Source organism: Triticum urartu, chromosome 2 (genome assembly GCF_003073215.2).
Source record: "Triticum urartu cultivar G1812 chromosome 2, Tu2.1, whole genome shotgun sequence".
Lineage (NCBI taxonomy): Eukaryota > Viridiplantae > Streptophyta > Magnoliopsida > Poales > Poaceae > Triticum > Triticum urartu.
The window spans coordinates 1,269,788-1,287,802 of record NC_053023.1 but is presented as its reverse complement, the minus strand read 5'-3'; the positions used below and the strand labels follow the sequence as shown (position 1 = coordinate 1,287,802).

Here is an 18,015-nt window from a genome sequence, read left to right as displayed (position 1 = left end):
AAGGACTAGGGAAGAACATCGCTCCCAACGCGAAAGAGGAACCCTTTCCTCTCGCCTAGGCTCGAAGGCGCTCACCCGAGAACTAGAGCAGACGCCAGCCAAATCCCCATCGCAGACAAGTTGCACAACCCTCGCCACACCGCTGGCACACACCACAGCTGCACTGCCACCTCTCCTGAACAACCAAGAGCAGAAGGATAGCCGTCGGAAGGTCGCCGAAGAAGAAAGCTGCAGAGGCCAAGAGGCAGAGCAGGGGAGCACCAGGTCCCGTTCCAATGGCCGCAAGAAGGACTCTTGCGGGAACAAGCACCCTCCACAGAAAGACGCAAACTTGGCCTCGCAGCCGACGGACGCTCACCAACCACATCGTCCCTCTCCCGAAGAACCAGACACCCCAGGCGACGCCTCCAACGAGAACGCGACGCGCTAGGCGCCACCGCCAGCCAACCCGAGACGGGTTTTGGGTTTTCACCCGGGGTCTGGGACGGGGGTGAAGAGGAGAGCCCTCAACGGCGCCTCCAGGGGAGAACACAACGCGCACACGCGCCGTCGCCGTCATGGCCGAAGGACCGGCCAAGGGTTTCCCCAGGGCTCGAACCTGAGCACCCGCACCCCGCCAGCACCGGATCTGGCGACCAGAGTCGCAGAAGGGCACGACCGGAGTGGAGGAGAGAGCAGGGGAGGAGGGCGCCTGACCTTGAGATCTGGGGTAGAGGGAATCCGCACCGCGACCACCCGCTGTATCCTCGCTGCCCGGGCAGCCGAGGATGCCGGCCACCACTTCCTGCGCGTGCCGCCAGTCGCGGAGGCAGCGCCGCCTCATCGTCCGGGGCCGCTGCCCCGGCTTCCAGGTCCTTCGCGGGGCACGAAGCAACGCATCACCTCACCGCCACCTTCATCGACGACCCACCAGGCTTGCCCGTCGATCCCCTCAGGTGGCGGCGTTGAGGGGCTGGGATTGAGGGGGTGGCGGCGCGGGGGAAACCCTAGTCGCCCCCGAGTCGCCCTCGGGAGGACGACGTGAGGGCGGGGGGAGGAGCGATCTCAAAGTGTTCAATGCACGTCCCAACAGCTTGCATACTTAGAATTCAGTATCATAGTTCCTATCGATTGATGTTATTATTGGCCTAAGAAACTTGGTTCTCTTTCGCAAATCAATCGACCGACAGTAGCATGACCAATATTCATGGTACTGATGCATTATGTCAATGTTTTATCCCGGTTTTTGTGGGAATTCAGTAGCATAGTCTGCTGTGTTGTTTCCAACCAGTTAATGCACGCATATTTATGTTGATCTAACAATTAATGGTGCTTGCATTCTTGGAATATTTGCACTGCATCACCTATGTTTTCAGCATAAAAGTCTGAAACTGGGATTACGTATGCAAATTGTTTATTGGATATACAATACTTCCTCTAGGGCTGTTTCTGGCAGTATTATTTTTATTTAAGTTTTTTCATGAAAAAGAGAAGAAAATAAATTCTCTGAGTAGTCCGTCCCGCACACCTTTCGATACTGCTTGGACTCCAGTCCAAGGACTTGGCCCCTGCTTTACATTCAAAGGAGAAGAAAAAGAAAAAGAAAAGGAGGAAGAATCTGACAGTAAAATCTTTATTCTTCAAGTAGCTCCAGCCTCAAGCAAAGAAGCAGCCAGCTACAGATGCCTTGGCTAAAACTAAAGCAACCCCTGCACTGCACTGCATACCAGCAAGTCCTTCAACCCCTGCAACCTCATCATATCATAGATCTGCACACAAGGTTAAGCTACTATCAATCAAAACCACTAATATGCATGATTCTTCTGTTAGATATATTATTTTTCTCATCTTAATTGCTTGATGTTTCTCTTCTTTCCAAAAGAACAATTATTTTAGTTATGCATCTACTAACAATGTTTCTTCAGGCAGGCACGGACATAACTGTCTCTTGCGCTCTTCTGGTATAAGTAACTACTAGGTGCCATCCGGAGGTGCAGATCGATCGATGGGTTAGATTTCTGGTTTGCTGGGCCTCCATTGAAATACTAGTCGTCATGCCTCGAAAGGTATTAATTTGTTTGCCTACACGCAATTCTTCTGGTGGTATGTTATATATGTCAGAGATTCTTGTCTTAGTTGATTCTTGAGTAAAAATTGTTACTTTCTTCTATTATTACATTCAAGAATTAATTACGTGTTCATTAGCTCCATGGATCAACCAAGATGGCAACATCACACACACACACACACACACACACATACACACACACACACACAGAGACACAGAGAGATAGAGGATGCGATTCTTGCTGAAATCAATTAACCCTGTAAAATTTCAGGCTTAATATTATTACTGGAGCTAGGAGCCTAGTTAGAAGGGGACGGACCAGTGCCCATCCTTTCCTTCTAACACTGACCACCAAATCAAAACATCACTGCTGCTCTGTCCGACTAACACTGGCCCCACGCATGCAGTTTAGTTAATTACTAATGTCCATCCGAATAATAACACAAGGCCTTTTTCGTATACATGTTTCTACTGCTAATCAACTAACTGTTATAAACTAATGCAGAGGATTTTTCCGAATACTATCAAAGAAGCCGTGCAAGAGATAATCCCCTATTTGGAGGATACGAGCAATGCTGCACACAAGGCCATCTATTTTGATGGATGGAATGGGCTGGCTGCTTCGGCGGTGCTTAGAGCTATAGTTGAAGACCCTCCGCAATCTCTGCTCAAGAAACTCAACAAGATCATTCACGTCGATTGCTCGATGTGGAAAAGCCGAAGAGAGCTCCAGAGGACAATTGCACAAGAACTGAAGCTTCCTCATCGGATAATTGATCTTATTGATAGGCAAGATGAAGAAGATGATTTCAAAGGGATTGATGAAGCCTCCAGAGCTGAGATACGATTGGTTGGGGCAGAGATTAATTGGGCCCTAAAAGAGCACATGTGTTTAGTGGTCTTTCACAATGGGAGTGACAAGACAATTGAACTGAATGATCTGGGCATTCCCCAAACTTGGGATCAATGGTCTGCTCTTCGTAGTAAAGTATTGTGGACATTTAGAGGAAGGCTTCGTCTTGACTCAGAAATTAGCGGAAAGGTCGATAATTCACATCTTTTTCTCTATGATGAGTACAGTACTCAAGGGTGGAATTATTTGCTGCAAAATGAGGCTGGAGAAATTGCTGGGTGCGCAGATAAGCTTGGTGTAGCAGCTACTGAGTGTTGCTTGTATCTCTTGTCATTAAATTCTCAAGGAGGCAATATCATGGACTATGACTGGGCCACACATGCTTCTAACTATTGGGTATGTGATGGGATTATACAAGGAGGTCAGGGTGATGAAGCATGGGAGGTTGCAGCTGCTATGCATCAAAACATAAATATAGGGGATTATTCATCGTTGCCCTCTTTTGGCCATAAACTGGAGACTCCTCTGAAACGATGGATATTATCCAAGGGCAGATCTAATGCACTGCCCTCTTTTGGTAGTAAACTGAAGACTCCTCCTAAACGGTGGATATTGGCCAAGGACAACTCTGTTGTGCCTCCAGAGTCAACATCATTTTTCTTTGCAAGTGATTCTGCTTCTTTATTAAGATCCTTACCTAATGACATGTTTCATCAATCAGAGAATCTTCATGTGCTCAAATTATGCCATTGCATCTTCAGTTTTTCCTCTCCTCCTTTTCGTCTTTGCCACAACTTGAGATTCCTTGGATTAGATGGCTGCAAGGACCAGCGAGCAGAAGAAGATGAGGAGCAAGATATGGATTTTTTGAAGAGCCTATGGGTGATAGACATACACAATACAGACTGGCATCTGCCTTCATCACCAGAGATAATAAAGCAGATGGCTGCAAACATTAGGGAAGTACATATAAAGAATGGAAGGTTTTGGCACATCATTTCTGCATTGGGACAACCACAAAATCTTCACAAGCTTCGAGTTATTGACCCTACATGCTGCTCTTTGGAGACAGGCTTGCCCAGCTTGTCAGGTGCAACTAGCCTCAAGACACTGGTTCTAGATGGTTGTGTTGGTTTGGAGCATGTTGAAGGACTCCCTCCATCACTTGAATCATTCAGCTTAGATGCAAGACCAAGAAAAGATGATTTCAAGGAAGCCAAAATAAGCCGCATCTCCTTGGCTGGTTGTGCAAGATTGTCTGAATTCACACTGAGGGGATCACTTCCAAGCCTTGAGGAGTTGGACCTCTCAGCCACAAGAGTTAAGACACTTGACCTCACAACTCAGGTGGTGCAGGTCCCGTGTCTCCAACGAGTCATGCTATTGGGATGTGAGCAACTTCGTGCTATTCTATGGCCAAAAGAGGGTCTGCCAACACTGAGAGTGCTGCATATTGATTCCTCAGTCTGTCCCGTTCAAACAAAACTGCATGATGTGTATGTTACTATGATGGACATAAGGTTTTCTCAGTCCTTGGTATTACAGAGCAGTGCTCGATTCTGTTGGAAGAGCAATAGGTTCCATCTAAATCTTTGTGTCCCTTGTAACGCCAATGTTAAAGGACAAAGCTACATGAAGGAGAAGATGGTCCCCGGTAATAGTGGGCAAATAATAGGTCCTTCTCAACCAAAGTCATTATCCTCCAATACTTGCAGCACCTACATGGATGTCTCTGTTGGCAACATAATTGTTGATCACGACTACAACAATGGAATGCAGTTTCAGCCGTCAGGCTGCCATGTTGCGATTGGTAAGGGAATTAGCAATGCTAACGTGGAGAGTGAAGAAGCAATCAAGGCAATCATCTTTGTGATGAACAATGTTGAGTCGCTGCATGTGCATGACAATTCTTCCATCACCACTGTCATCCCTGAACATATGATGTCCATAGAAAGTAATGTACTTACATGGAGTCATCTGAAATCTTGTCACGTGGTGAGATGCCCAAAGATGCATACGGTCTTCAATATTGTCTGTGGATACTACGAATTTAAAGAACTAGTAAACTTTTGGGCAGCTGATCTCCCGATGGCCCATTGCATTTGGAGCAAACAAATGGCGTGGGATTTTGAAGATGATGCTTCCTTTGCAAAACTAAAGAGCATGCACCTATTCTCTTGCCCGAGGCTCACATTTGTCCTCCAGTGGTCCAGGTTATACATCTTGAGTAGCCTGGAGACCCTCCACATCACCTTCTGTGGTGATCTAAGGCAGGTGTTCCCCGTGGAGCCAGAGATTCTGAAAAGAATAGCTAGATACCATAAAGGCGTACTGGAACTGCCAAACTTGAAGCATATCTACCTGCATCAGCTCTTCAAGCTGCAACATATATGTGAAGCCAAGATGTTTGCTCCCAAGCTTGAGACCATCAGGGTCAGGGGATGCTGGGGTTTGAGGCGGCTCCCGGCCGTCAGCCCAAACAGCCGTCCAGTTGTGGACTGCGAGAAGGACTGGTGGGAGAAGTTGGAGTGGGACGGGCTGGAGGCTGGCCATGACCCTTCCCTCTTCGAGGCACGTCACTCGGCGTACTACAAGGAGCGCTTGCCTAGAGTCTCGGTTCTATGGTGAGCCGACCAGACACCATTCAGGTACACACACACAATCCCGTTCTCTCTTATTTTCGATATTGTTTCATGCCTCTATCATAATATATGGATGGTACTCACACAATAGAGACTCTTGCGCGCGCGCCTCTGCTTATTTATTTTCCGATGAGGAATGATGCGATGTAACATCTGTGTGTGAACCGGTTGGTTTGTGGTTATGTTTTTTTTTTCTTGTAGTAAGAAGTTGTTGTGGGTGTGGTGTGTCCACCACGGTCACACAACCCCATTGGTTGGTGTGATGAGAGTGCTGCTTGCCAAAGACAGACTGTGAAACAACAAATCTAATTCGCGTGTGATTGAGTGTGTTTTTCTTGATGTAATCAACCAAGAATTTGTTTATTTGGTTTCATCGTTCAGCACCATGCATGTGCTTTGCTGGAGTACGCATTGGGAGGTTTTAGTTGCCAAGTCTCATAGCTGCAACCAAGAACTGATGACATGCATTTTCATAGCCATGCATGGTAGGAGTGTAGCAGATCCTAAGTAGTTTTGCTTCTAAAAGCCTTGGCCATTCGCATTGTACGTAGTATCCTCTCAACAAAGAAAACATGTCAGGTATCCGGCAAGTGGATTATTCGTTTCTTGGCCGTGTAGCTATTGTGGTTTCCTGCGCAGAAAAGGTCTCCCTACGACAACTAGATAGTGAGTTCACCGCTATTGTAGTTATCAGAGCAGGGACCCAATATTGTATTGCATTATATATGTTGCCTCTCAGTCTCAAGCAAAGGATTGAAGTTGTGAATTTACGTTCATTTTGGCTCTGCTTCCTGGACAGCACCAACACTAGCAGTTTCGGGAACATATATTTTGCTCTCCTCTCATTCTGTTTCTGTCATCATGTTCCATAAATACACGCCGTTGATGATTATTTCCGTCATCATGTCACAACCAGACCAGCAGCTGGCCAATTTGGTAAAAAATACACTGTTATTTATTTTTGAAATAGAGAACTGCAGGAACAGTAAACTTGGTTTGTACAAGTGAGAGATGAGGAGGATATATAAAGCCAGTTGCAATCTTTCGGGCTGAGAGGATTAACATGGTGTATACATTGTGGAACAGTAGTATGTTGTTATCAGAGAGAACCTGACTGACTTGTATCAACATCATCATGTATACCTGTATCCTCTGTGGATTGACATGTACATTGACTAGTAGGTAAAAGTATATCTGACAGTCGCCCGTTCCGGTCGTATTTCTCTCTCTAGATATGGAGTGATGGCAGGCATAGGAATGGTATGTTGAGGTTAGTCTTGTGAAACTAATGTTGCAGTTGTTGTTTGTTGTAGACTGAGCATGTCTGTTTTATTTATTTGGGTTTCGTTCGGCATCTCAATAAGAACATGTCTGTTTTAGTCTATGAGTTGTTTCTTTTCTTTCTTGTGAGCTATAAATAAATGTCAAATATTATCAACCTAAGCACAGCACTTGTTTACTCCTCTGTCCCATATTAACCGACAGATAAATGGGAATCGGCATTAGCATAGTCTGATCTGATGTAGTACAATAGTTCCAAATAAACACTTTGAATTTGGCGGTTAGCTTTGGTGGTCTGTGCCATGCTGTGCTGTGTAGGTTTTTGGTGGTGCAAGATGATGGCATCGTCTTGCTGCTTTTGACTGCTGCCGCAACGGTTCGAGTCGGTGTCTGTTTCCCAAGATTTTGCTTGTGGGTTTTGACCTGAAGAATAAACAGGAGCTAGCTTGGTGTGCGCACATGCTTAGGTAACCGAGGTTGGTTTCTACGTATTTTGTTTAGTTAGCCATGGTTATGTTTGTAGTGTAATAACCAAATCTGAGAGCTGCAACTGTAAACTAGCTTGTGGCTTGAGAGCAGGAGCCATCATTTGTGTGCTAGCTAGCTTTGAAATCTGCAGTCTTGTCAGTGTGATGCATCCCGTGGTTTAATTTTGTTACTGAAATTGCTGAGGCTCCATTTTTTGTCCCTTTTTTGTCCAAAGGAGAAAAAAATGGAAATAAATATATGCTGCCCTTTCCGGAACCCGACACTCTGACCAGATCAAGAAAGACAAGCGTCAGGCAGATTTTCGTCTTGTCACTTGAGGAACCCTAGGACCGCCCCCTCAAATCGGGCCGAGCCTGCAACCCGCACGCCGCCGCAGCACCCCGGATCAGATCAGGGCGGTGCGCGGATCTGGCGCCGCACCGGGAGCAGCAGGGACGCCGGGAAAGGGCGCCTCGCCGGTAGCCAACGACGCGCCGCCGCGCATGGAGGAGCAGGCCACGCAAACGCCATGGCCGGGCGCCGCCTCACCCTTGAATCTAAGGGGAAAACGCCTCGCTGCGAGAGAGAGCGGTCGCGGCACGGGCTTAGCCCAGTCGCCTCCTCGGGCGACGACGAGGGGGGGATGGTGGGGAGGGGCTTGAGGTGGCCGGCGCCCCCCGCGCGTGTAGCCCGTGAGAGCGACGCGGGGGTCAGGCTGGGCAGGTAACGTGATTGGAGGGCCAGCTGCTGAAACCTGCGCTCAGCATCCTCGTTAATCTGACCTGTTGAAATACTACTGTCAGGAACACAAAACAAAATATGCCCACCTGTTAATGATGGTGCGATGCAACCACAAGCACAGCAAGAACAACAACAGATTGGTCGTTGGTCGTTCACAAGATGAAGATTGTACTCCCTCCGTCCGAAAAATCTTGTCCCAAACTTGTTTCTCAAATGGATGAATCTAGCACTAACTTGGTGCTAGATACATCCATTTGAGGACAAGTTTTTTCGGACGAAGGAAGTACAAGCAAACAGAAATAAAGCGCACGCCAGGCATGAACATAACTAACACCGGCGTTCTTCTTCTGGTATAACTAGCTAGGTGCCAACTGCAAATTGATTCATCTGGAGGTGCATATCGATTGATGGGTTAGATTTCGAGAGCTTCCTGCCTTTGCCGGGTCTTCTTGTCTTTCTGCAACCGCATCAGGCGTGCCAGCCTGCCCATTTAGGTACTAGCAAAACTGTTTTCCGCTACATATATTTCTCATCTTAATTGCCTGCAGTTTCTTTTCTTTACAAAAGAAGCAAGAACATAACTAATACCTACGCTCTTCGGGAGGTGCAGATCCATCGATGGGTTAGATTTCTGGAGATTCGTGTCTCTGCAAGGCCTTCACTCCAATATTAGTCATCATGCCTCGAGTGGTATGGTATATTTTCTAACAATGCATGTAGAGTACTAGAATTACTTTTACGTTATACTTCCTCCGACAAGTAGACGATGCAATTCTTGCTGAAATTAATTAGCCCTTTAAATCTTCAGGCCTAAAATTGTACAAGGGGACGTACCCTTCCTTCTCCAACAGCCATCAGCTTAACTAATTTCGTCGGTCATTCCACTGCCCGCCTTCCTTTCTCTAGCACCTCACGGATACATAAACACTGAAACTGTATGGCTGTGGCTTGTTGGGAGCGTGTTTGCCGTTTAATTAATTCTTCTCGATTCTAATCATAACAAGAAAAAAGTAGCTAGGTGCACCTTTTGCATATATATACGTTACTAGACGAAAACTGCTAAAGTGAGCGACCTCAACTCATTGTCATCAACTTATTATGCAGAGGATTTATGCGGACACCATCCAAAGAGCGGTTAGAGATATAATCCCTTATCTAGAGGATACAAGCAGTACTGCACACAAGGCCATCTATTTTGATGGAACGGGTGGGCTGGCTGCTTCGGCGTTGCTTAGAGCCATAGCCCAAGACCCTCCACCATCTCTGCTGAAGAAATTCGACAAGATCATCCACGTCGATTGCTCGAGGTGGAAAAGCCGAAGAGCGCTCCAGAGGACCATCGCACAAGAACTCAAGCTTCCTCGATGGGTAATGGATATTTTTGATAGGCAAGATGAAGAAGATGATTTCATAGGGGTAGATGAAAGCTCAAGAGCTGAGCTACAATATGTTGGGGCAGAGATTCATCGGGCCACAAGAGAACACAAATGCTTGGTGCTCTTCCATAATGGGAGCGATAACACAATAGACTTGGATGATTTTGGCATTCGTCTGTCGGCAAGGTTCGGTACGACTCAAGTATTGTGGACCTTCAGGGGCAGGCTTCGGCTCATCCCACTAATTACTGAGAAGGTGGATGATTCCCATCTTTTTCTTTTTGATACATACAGTGTTCAGGGGTGGAATTTTTTGCTTGAAATAGAGGCTGCAGAAATTGCTGGGTACAAAGATAAGCTTGGTGAAGCAGCTACTGAGTGTTGCTTGTATCTGTTGTCATTAAATTCTCAAGGAGGCAATATCATGGACTATGACTGGGCCACCCATGCTTCTAACTATTGGGTCTGTGATGGGATTATACAAGGAGGTCAGGGTGATGAAGCTTGGGAGGTTGCAGCTGATCTGCATCAACACATAAACACAGAGGATTATTCATCTAATGCACTGCCCACTTTTGGCACAGAACTGAAGACACCTCTGAAACGGTGGATATTGTCCAAGGACAGCTCTCTTGTGCATCCAGAATCAACATCATTTTTCCTCGCAAGTGAGTCTCATCCATTGTTAAGACCCTTACCTAATGACATGTTTCATCAATCGGACAAACTTCGTGTGCTCAAGTTATGCCACTGTACCTTCAGTTTTTCCTCTCCTCCTTTTCGTCTTTGCCACAAGTTGAGATTCCTTGGATTAGATGGCTGCAAGGACCAGCGAGCAGAAGAAGATGAGGAGCAAGATATGGATTTTTTGAAGAGCCTATGGGTGATAGACATACACAATACAGACTGGCATCTGCCTTCATCACCAGAGATAATAAAGCAGATGGCTGCAAACATTAGGGAAGTACATATAAAGAATGGAATGTTTTGGCACATCATTTTTGCATTGGGACAGCCACAAAATCTTCACAAGCTTCGAGTTATTGACCCTACATGCTGCTCTTTGGAGACAGGTTTGCCCAGCTTGTCAAGTTCAACTAGCCTCAAGACTCTGGTTCTAGATGGTTGTGTGGTTTGAAAGTTATAGAAGGACTCCCTCCATCCCTTGAATCATTCAGCTTAGATGCCAGACCAAAAAAGGATGGTTACAAGGAAGCCAAAATAAGTCGCATCTCCATGGCTGGCTGTGCAAGATTGTCTGACTTCACACTGCGTGGATCACTTCCGAACCTTGAGGAGCTATACCTCTTAGGCACAAGAGTCAAGACACTTGACCTCACAACTCAGGTGGTGCAGGTCCCACGTCTTCAATAGATTGTTCTGTTGGGATGTATGCAGCTCCATGCCATTTTATGGCCAGAAGAGGGTCTGCCAACACTGACAGTGTTGCACATTGATTCCTCGGTCTATCATGTTCAAGCAAAACTACATGAAGTATATGTTACTATAATGGACATAAGGTTTTTTCAGTCCTTGGTACTACAAAGAAATGCTCGATTCTGTTGGAAGAGCGATAGGTTCCATCTAAATCTTTGTGTCCCTTGTACCACCAATGTTAAGCGACAAAGCTATATGAAGGAGAAGATGGGCCCTGGTGCTAGTGGGAAAATAATGGGTCCTCCTCAACCAAAGTCATTAAACCCCAATACTTGCAGCACCTACATTGATGTCTCTGTTGGCAACATAATTATTGATGACGACTACAATAATGGAATGCAGTTTCAGCCATCGGGCTGCCATGTGGAGATTGGTACGGGAGTTAGCAACGCTAGCGTGGAGAGTGTAGAAGCAATCAATGCTATCATCTTTGCAATGAACCAATCCGAGTCGCTGCATGTTCATGACAATTCTTCCATCGCCACTGTCATCCCTGAACACATGATGTCTAGAGTTGGGATGGATCTTGACTGGGAACATCTAAAACATTGTCATGTGGTGAGATGCCCCAAGATGCACACAGTTTTCACGACTAATTATGATGGCCATCCCTTTAAAGAAATAGAGAGTTTTTGGGCGGCTGATCTACCGATGTCACACTGCATTTGGAGCAAAGGAAGGATCTGGAGTGGCACGGAAACTCGTTGCTTTGCCAAACTGCGAAGCATACACCTGTACTCTTGCCCAAGGCTCGCATTTGTGCTTCCGTTATTGTGGGGTATTCAAGGGTCATATTTACAGAACTTAGAAAGTCTCCACATTGTCAATTGTGGTGATCTAAAGACGGTGTTCCCTGTCCATTCGGGCCTCGGAGAACGTGTACTTAAGTTCCTGAGCCTGAAGCACATCCATCTGTATGAGCTCCATAAGTTGCAACATATATGTGAGGTGAAGATGCATGCTCCCAAGCTCGAGAGGGCATGGCTGAGGGGCTGCTGGGATCTCAGGCGCCTCCCCGCCGTCAGCCAAGATAGCCGTCGCCTCGTCGTGGACTGCGAGCAGGACTGGTGGGAGAAGCTGGAGTGGGACGGGCTGGAGGCTGGGCACGACCCATGCCTCTTCGAGCGATGCCACCCGTCGCATTACAAGAAGCCCTTGCCCAGAGTTTCTGTGCTTCGGTGAAGTGACCGTTCTATTACTATCCAGGTACGTGCGTTCTTCATTGTTTTGCATCTTGCTTCGTGTAGGTGTGAGTGTAATAATAAATGGATGATATATAGTTGGTGATATGTTGTGTAGGTTTGAGGCATGCTGGCAAAAGACCTTGCTATGACAGTGGCGGTGGACGCCTTCTTGCAACGGTGGACGTGTGTTTGCTTGCTGAAGAACAAATCGGTGCTAGCTTGCTTGATGCCGCACCTGCATGCATGCATGCTTAATCATCTCTTTGTGTGTGTCTCCACTCCACTCTCGAGTCCCGGGAGAGTGAGACGACTTAATATGTACTCCCTGAAGGAAATATGCCCTAGAGGCAATAATAAAGTTATTATTTATTTCCTTATATCATGATAAATGTTTATTATTCATGCTAGAATTGTATTAACCGGAAACATAATACATGTGTGAATACATAGTCAAACAGAGTGTCACTAGTATGCCTCTACTTGACTAGCTCGTTAATCAAAGATGGTTATGTTTCCTAACCATGGACAAAGAGTTGTCATTTGATTAACAGGATCACATCATTAGTTGAATGATCCGATTGACATGACCCATTCCATTAGCTTAGCACCCGATCGTTTAGTATGTTGCTATTGCTTTCTTCATGACTTATACATGTTCCTATGACTATGAGATTATGCAACTCCCGTTTGCCGGAGGAACACTTTGTGTGCTACCAAACGTCACAACGTAAATGGGTGATTATAAAGGTGCTCTACAGGTGTCTCCAAAGGTACATGTTGGGTTGGCGTATTTCGAGATTAGGATTTGTCACTCCGATTGTCGGAGAGGTATCTCTGGGCCCTCTCGGTAATACACATCACATAAGCCTTGCAAGCATTGCAACTAATGAGTTAGTTGTGAGATGATGTATTACGGAACGAGTAAAGAGACTTGCCGGTAACGAGATTGAGCTAGGTATGGGATACCGACGATCAAATCTCGGGCAAGTAACATACCGATGACAAAGGGAACAACGTATGTTGTTATGCGGTCTGACCGATAAAAGATCTTCGTAGAATATGTAGGAGCCAATATGAGCATCCAGGTTCCGCTATTGGTTATTGGCCAGAGATGTATCTCGGTCATATCTACATTGTTCTCGAACCGTAGGGTCCGCACGCTTAACGTTACGATGACAGTTATTATGAGTTTATGCATTTTGATGTACCGAAGGTTGTTCGGAGTCCCGGATGTGATCACGGACATGACGAGGAGTCTCGAAATGGTCGAGACATAAAGATTGATATATTGGAAGCCCATGTTTGGATATCGGAAATGTTCCAGGTGAAATCGGGATTTTACCGGAGTACCGGGAGGTTACCGGAACCCCCCGGGAACTATATGGGCCTTAGTGGGCCTTAGTGGAAGAGAAAGAGGCAGCCAAGATGGCCGCACGCCCCACCCCCCCTAGTCCGAATAGGACAAGGAGAGGGGGCCGGCCCCCTCTCTCTCTTTCCCCCCCTCAACGAATCCTATTCCAACTAGGAAAGGGGGGGGAATCCTACTCCCAGAAGGAGTAGGACTCTCCTGCGCCCACCTCTTGGCCGGCCAGCCCCCCCTTCGAGCCTTTATATACGGAGGCAGGGGGCACCCTAGGAACACATTGATCCACGTGATCATATTCTTAGCCGTGTGCGGTGCCCCCTTCCACCATAGTCCTCGATAATATTGTAGCGGTGCTTAGGCGAAGCCCTGCGACAGTAGAACATCAAGATCATCACCACGCCGTCGTGCTGACGGAACTCTTCCCCGACACTTTGCTGGATCGGAGTCCGGGGATCGTCATCGAGCTGAACGTGTGCTAGAACTCGGAGGTGCCGTAGTTTCAGTGCTTGATCGGTCGGGCCGATGAAGACGTACGACTACATCAACCAAGTTAACGCTTCCGTTGTCGATCTACAAGGGTACGTAGATCACACTCTCCCCCTCTCGTTGCTATGCATCATCATGATCTTGCGTGTGCGTAGGAATTTTTTTGAAATTACTACGGAACCCAACAGTGGTATCAGAGCCTAGGTTTTATGTGTTGATGTTATATGCACGAGTAGAACACAAGTAAGTTGTGGGCGATATAAGTCATACTGCTTACCAGCATGTCATGCTTTGGTTCGACGGTATTGTTGGACGAAGCGGCCCGGACCGACATTACGCGTACGCTTACGCGAGACCGGTTCTCCCGACGTGCTTTGCACAAAGGTGGCTAGCGGGTGACAGTTTCTCCAACTTTAGTTGAACCAAGTGTGCCTACGCCCGGTCCTTGCGAAGGTTAAAACAGAACCAACTTGACAAACTATCGTTGTGGTTTTGATGCGTAGGTAAGATTGATTCTTGCTTAAGCCCGTAGCAGCCACGTAAAACTTGCAACAACAAAGTAGAAGACGTCTAACTTGTTTTTGCAGGGCATGTTGTGATGTGATATGGTCAAGACATGATGCTAAATTTTATTGTATGAGATGATCATGTTTTGTAACCGAGTTATCGGCAACTGGCAGGAGCCATATGGTTGTCGCTTTATTGTATGCAATGCAATCGCGATGTAATGCTTTACTTTATCACTAAGCGGTAGCGATAGTCGTGGAAGCATAAGATTGGCGAGACGACAACGATGCTACGATGGAGATCAAGGTGTCGCGCCGGTGACGATGGTGATCACGACGGTGCTTCGGAGATAGAGATCACAAGCACAAGATGATGATGGCCATATCATATCACTTATATTGATTGCATATGATGTTTATCTTTTATGCATCTTATCTTGCTTTGATTGACGGTAGCATTATAAGATGATCTCTCACTAATTATCAAGAAGTGTTCTCCCTGAGTATGCACCGTTGCGAAAGTTCTTCGTGCTGAGACACCACGTGATGATCGGGTGTGATAGGCTCTACGTTCAAATACAACGGGTGCAAAACAGTTGCATACGCAGAATACTCAGGTTAAACTTGACGAGCCTAGCATATAACAGATATGGCCTCGAAACACGGAGACCGAAAGATCGAGCGTGAATCATATAGTAGATATGATCAACATAGCGATGTTCACCAATGAAACTACTCCATCTCACGTGATGATCGGACATGGTTTAGTTGATTTGGATCACGTAATCACTTAGAGGATTAGAGGGATATCTATCTAAGTGGGAGTTCTTAAGTAATATAATTAAATTGAACTTAAATTTATCATGAACTTAGTCCTGGTAGTATTTTGCAAATTATGTTATAGATCAATAGCTCGCGTTGTTGCTTCCCTGTGTTTATTTTGATATGTTCCTAGAGAAAATTGTGTTGAAAGATGTTAGTAGCAATGATGCGGATTGGATCCGTAATCTGAGGTTTATCCTCATTGCTGCACAGAAAAATTATGTCCTTGATGCACCGCTAGGTGACAGACCTATTGCAGGAGCAGATGCAGACGTTATGAACGTTTGGCTAGCTCAATATGATGACTACTTGATAGTTTAGTGCACCATACTTAATGGCTTAGAATCGGGACTTCAAAGACGTTTTGAACGTCATGGACCATATGAGATGTTCCAGGAGTTGAAGTTAATATTTCAAGCAAATACCCGAGTTGAGAGATATGAAGTCTCCAACAAGTTCTATAACTAAAAGATGGAGGAGAATCGCTCCACTAGTGAGCATGTGCTCAGATTGTCTGGGTACTACAATCGCTTGAATCAAGTGGGAGTTAATCTTCCAGATAAGATAGTGATTGACAGAATTCTCTAATCACCATCACCAAGTTAGTAGAACTTCGTGATGAACTATAATATGCAAGGGATAACGGAAACAACTCCCAAGATCTTCGTAATGAGGAAATCAACGAAGGTAGAAATCAAGAAAAACATCAAGTGTTGATGGTAGACAAGACCACTAGTTTCAAGAAAAGGGCAAAGGGAAGAAGGGGAACTTCAAGAAGAACAGCAAGCAAGTTGCTGCTCAAGTGAAGAAGCCCAAGTCTGATCCTAAGCCTGAGACTAAGTGCTTCTACCGCAAAGGGACTGGTCACTAGAAGCAGAACTACCCCAAGTGATTGACAGATAAGAAGGATGGCAAAGTGAACATAAGTATATTTGATATACATGTTATTGATGTGTACTTTACTAGTGTTTATAGCAACCCCTCAGTATTTGATACTAGTTCAGTTGCTAAGATTAGTAACTCGAAACAGGAGTTGCAGAATAAACAGAGACTAGTTAAGGGTGAAGTGACGATGTGTGTTGGAAGTGATTCCAAGATTGATATGATCATCATCGCACACTCCCTATAATTTCGGGATTAGTGTTGAACCTGAATAAGTGTTATTTGGTGTTTGCATTGAGCATGAATATGATTTGATCATGTTTATTGTAATACGGTTATTCATTTAAGTAAGAGAATAAATTGTTGTTCTATTTACATGAATAAAACCTTATATGGTTACACACCCATTGAAAATAGTTCGTTGGATCTCGATCGTAGTGATACACATAATCATAATATTGAAACCAAAAGATGCAAAGTTAATAATGATAGTGCAACTTATTTGTGGCACTGCTGTTTAGGTCATATTGGTGTAAAGCGCATGAAGAAACTCCATGCTGATGGGCTTTTGGAATCACTTGATTATGAATCAGTTGATGCTTGCGAACCATGCCTCATGGGCAAGATGACTAAGACTCCGTTCTTCGAAACAATGGATTGGAAATCATACATACTGATGTATGTGGTCCAATGAATATTGAGACTCGCGACAGGTATCATTATTTTCTGATCTTCACAGATGATTTGAGCAGATATGAGTATATCTACTTGATGAAACATAAGTCTGAAACATTTGAAAAGTTCAAAGAATTTCAGAGTGAAGTGGAAAATCATCGTAACAAGAAAATAAAGTTTCTACGATCTGATCGTGGAGAAAGAGTATTTGAGTTATGAGTTTGGTCTTCAGTTAAAACAATGTGAAATAGTTTCACTACTCACGCCACCTGGAACACCACAGCATAATGGTGTGTCCGAACGTCATAACCGTACTTTATTAGATATGGTGCGACCTATGATGTCTCTTACCGATTTACCACTATCGTTTTGGGGTTATGCATTAAAAAAAGCTGCATTCAGGTTTAAAAGGGCACCATCTAAGTCCGTTGAGATGACACAATCTGAACTGTGGTTTGGCAAGAAACCAAAGTTGTCGTTTCTTAAAGTTTGGGATTGTGATGCTTATATGAAAAAGTTTCATCCTGATAAGCTCAAACCCAAATCGGAGAAATATGTCTTCATAGATATCCAAAGGAGACTATTGGGTACACCTTCTATCACAGATCCGAAGGCAAGACATTCGTTGCTAAGAATGGATCCTTTCTAGAGAAGGAGTTTCTCTCGAAAGAAGTGGGTGGGAGGAAAGTAGAAAACTTGATAAGGTAATTGTACCATCTCCCTTATTGGAAAGTAGTTCATCACAGAAATCTGTTCTTGTGACTACTACACCAATTAGTGACGAAGCTAATGATGATGATCATGTAACTTCAGATCAAGTTACTACCGAATCTCGTAGGTAAACCAGAGTGAGATCCGCAACAGAGTGGTACGGTAATCCTGTTCTGGAAGTCATGTTACTAGACCATGACGAACTTGCAAACTATGAAGAAGCGATGGTGAGCCCAGATTCCGCAAAATGGCTTGAGGCCATGAAATCTGAGATGGGATCCATGTATGAGCACAAAGTATGGACTTTGGTTAACTTGCCCGATGATCGGCAAGCCATAGAAAATAAATGGATCTTCAAGAGGAAGACGGACGCTGATAGTAGTGTTACTATCTACAAAGCTAGAATTGTCGCAAAAGGTTTTCGACAAAGTTCAAGGTGTTGACTACGACGAGATTTTCTCACTCGTATCAATGCTTAAAAGTCTGTCCAAATCATGTTAGCAATTGCCGCATTTTATGAAATCTGGCAAATGGATTT

General features: G+C 45.2%; 1 protein-coding gene across 3 annotated transcripts in view; it reads left to right on the top strand.

Annotated features, from left to right (window-relative positions):
* The first annotated feature begins 1,622 nt into the window (after positions 1-1,622).
* Positions 1,623-18,015, top strand: part of LOC125534925 — a 61,094-nt gene continuing 44,701 nt past the window's right edge. Inside the window, exons 1-3 of one of the 3 annotated variants that reach the window (XM_048697971.1) lie at positions 1,623-1,759; positions 1,909-2,045; positions 2,553-5,548. In XM_048697971.1, the coding sequence (XP_048553928.1) occupies positions 2,034-2,045; positions 2,553-5,528 (2,988 nt within the window). In that variant the 5' untranslated portion in view covers positions 1,623-1,759; positions 1,909-2,033 and the 3' untranslated portion in view covers positions 5,529-5,548. Of the gene's footprint in view, positions 1,760-1,904; positions 2,046-2,552; positions 5,549-18,015 lie in introns of those variants that run through there. The other 2 variants (XM_048697970.1, XR_007294558.1) reach the window with 2 other exon arrangements.